Below are 2,550 nucleotides of genomic sequence, written 5' to 3'. Positions count from 1 at the left end.
ATCATGTAGCTTTATTTGATCTGCTGTTACATGAAATAATTAGCGCTATTATATAAAATAATAAGTGTTCACAGTATCATGTACGAAACCTGATAAGGCGTACATGATCCATTATGGCGTCTGCTAAAATATAATCAAAATTTGATTGTTTTTCAGAACCTATCATTAAACGGCCCTTAAGATTCTTCAATTGACCGCAGACATGAAAAATCAACAGTCCAAAGAGACTGTCAATCGCCGTATAACCCATGGCAGACACCATGAGAGTAACACCTTGGGCGATGAATGTAAGTTCGAAGTATGGACTTGTATCTGTGTCATAGAAGTAATATGTCTGCAGGGGCAATGGTTTGCCCGGATCGGTCACATTTGTTATGTATCGCATGGTAATCCCGAAGCACGGAAGAATAAATAACAAAATAAACGACGCAAACATTATGACAAATCCGCAGATTATGATCATGCGAGGGATCCGTGCGCATTTTATCATGATCTTCCGTTCTTCGTCAGATTTCAATTTTAGCCAATCTTTAGCAATCATATACAAGAGTGGCGCAAGAGCTTAAAAAATAGATTACAAAGAAATAAATATAACAATTAATTATAATAACATAAATTATAATAAATAAATAACATATAATAATAACGTAAGAACTTTACAGTAATATACAAAATTTAATAATTATTTATTATTATAAAACAGATATAAATAAGAAAAATATATATTGCTCGATTTTTTCATAATTTATAATTATTAAAAACTTAATGTTATTATTATATAACAATATATTTTAATGTTTTATTGTTTAGGGATCCTCCAGCCTCTTTTCTGTGTCAAAATGCTACAAGGGAAATTTATTTACCAGCTTTTTTGCTCCACATGACGATGAGCTTCATTATCATCGACACTAAAGGTAAAGTGAATTGTAAATTGTCTGTCATTGACATCAAATCGCCCCAAACTCTTATCAAAGAGTGTATGCAGGGAATCACACCAAAAAAAGTTACCATAATTATTAACAGTAATACTCGTATGTTAGACATTAATTTTTCTTGCATCGTTTCTTTCATTTTTGGCCAAAGTCCGATAAATTCCAGGCTATAGCGATTTAATTCTATCGCCCATTCAAAATCTAACTATCAAAATAAATTCGTTAATTCTACCATATCGGACTTATTTCCGGCAAATAAAATGTTTCTTTTAATATGTCAAATTTGTTCTCAAATTTATCCGTTGTTTTGTCTTCTTCGACTTGAAAAAATTGAGTACCCAATCATATATTTTACATTTTTTTTTTCTTATAACTTAAATTATATACAATAATGACACAATTTTTCAATAGATAGATATAGATTATTCAAAATAATTATTTAAAAATTATTTAAAAGTTTATAACATATATCTACATATTTCATGAAATGATAAATTTGTATAAATATATATATTAATATGTAATAAAATAATGTTTTTTAAGCAAACAAAATATTCCTAAAAGCATTAAATAAACGTTTTTTAATGGAAGTTAAAAATTATAACGAACCTGTATATCCCGAATGTCTAATAGCATCCATATCTAAGATCAGTCACGTACTATTTTCCTTCGTCAAAAAAAATATTTTCATCCCCACTAGTCGAGTATCATCGCGCATATTCGTGACATGACGTATTCACATACTAAACATAGGGTCTATAATCGATGCATAATAAATATTGCGTATTACGATAAGTGCAGTGACTATTTCATATGATTAATGTATTACAGTGTCCTTCAGTGTTCGGTAAAAGAAAATTGATCTAGAAGGCATTGACTTCGAAGTTTTTGCATGCTCGATAAAATGAAGACAATTGAGAAAAAAAAAATATCGTTCGTGGGTTGATGCATTATTGATACATCCGTATAGAAACTTTTTTTCATCATGGAATTCTTAGGAATTAGTTGTTATATGAACAGTATACGTGAAATATCTCTCTTTCTCTTTCTTTCTTTCTCTTCCTTATCTTTCCTTGTTAAGAAACGAAGAAAAATTTAATTTTATTTAAAAAAAACATTTTATAATTATTTATTAAAAACACTAAAATTAAACATTTTATGCGTCTATCTAGTTGAAGACAAAACATTATTCACAAAAAAAATGTAAGTGTATTCTTCTATTTTGTGTATTCTTGTCGAAACAATACATTTATGGAAAACAATTTTTTTTCATTTTTATCTTTTATTAAAGAATAATTACTTTACTTTTATTCAAATTTATTTAATTTCCATTTATTTACGTGATCCATTTTAAAAGAAGTCTCTAAGCGAAAATTTCAATCGTTGATACTTGAAGTTGAAAGTCATTACTCAATTAGTGCGCGCTTAATTAACTAGCAATTAAACCATAAAATCGACCGAATAATAACCAACTGTGACGAGACTTTACGCGTGGAGTCAATTGTACGAGGTCAATCATTAATTTTATAGTGCTCATCTATCAAAATCTATCATAAATTTTTCATATTTTTTATTGTATATATATATATATATATATATATATATATATATATATATA

The 2,550-nt window shown here is 27.9% G+C and overlaps 1 protein-coding gene across 1 annotated transcript in view; it reads right to left on the bottom strand.

The window, feature by feature from the left end:
• Positions 1 to 385, bottom strand: part of LOC105623526 (odorant receptor 22c-like) — a 1,990-nt gene extending 1,605 nt beyond the window's left edge. The window contains exon 1 of the mRNA XM_012204918.1: positions 104 to 385. Coding sequence (XP_012060308.1) covers positions 104 to 385 — 282 coding nt within the window. The remainder of the gene's footprint in view (positions 1 to 103) is intronic.
• Between the last annotated feature and the right edge of the window lie 2,165 nt (positions 386 to 2,550).

Source organism: Atta cephalotes, assembly GCF_000143395.1.
Source record: "Atta cephalotes unplaced genomic scaffold scaffold00058, whole genome shotgun sequence".
Lineage (NCBI taxonomy): Eukaryota > Metazoa > Arthropoda > Insecta > Hymenoptera > Formicidae > Atta > Atta cephalotes.
The sequence above is the reverse complement of the archived record's forward strand: the minus strand, read 5'-3'. Positions and strand labels throughout refer to the sequence as shown.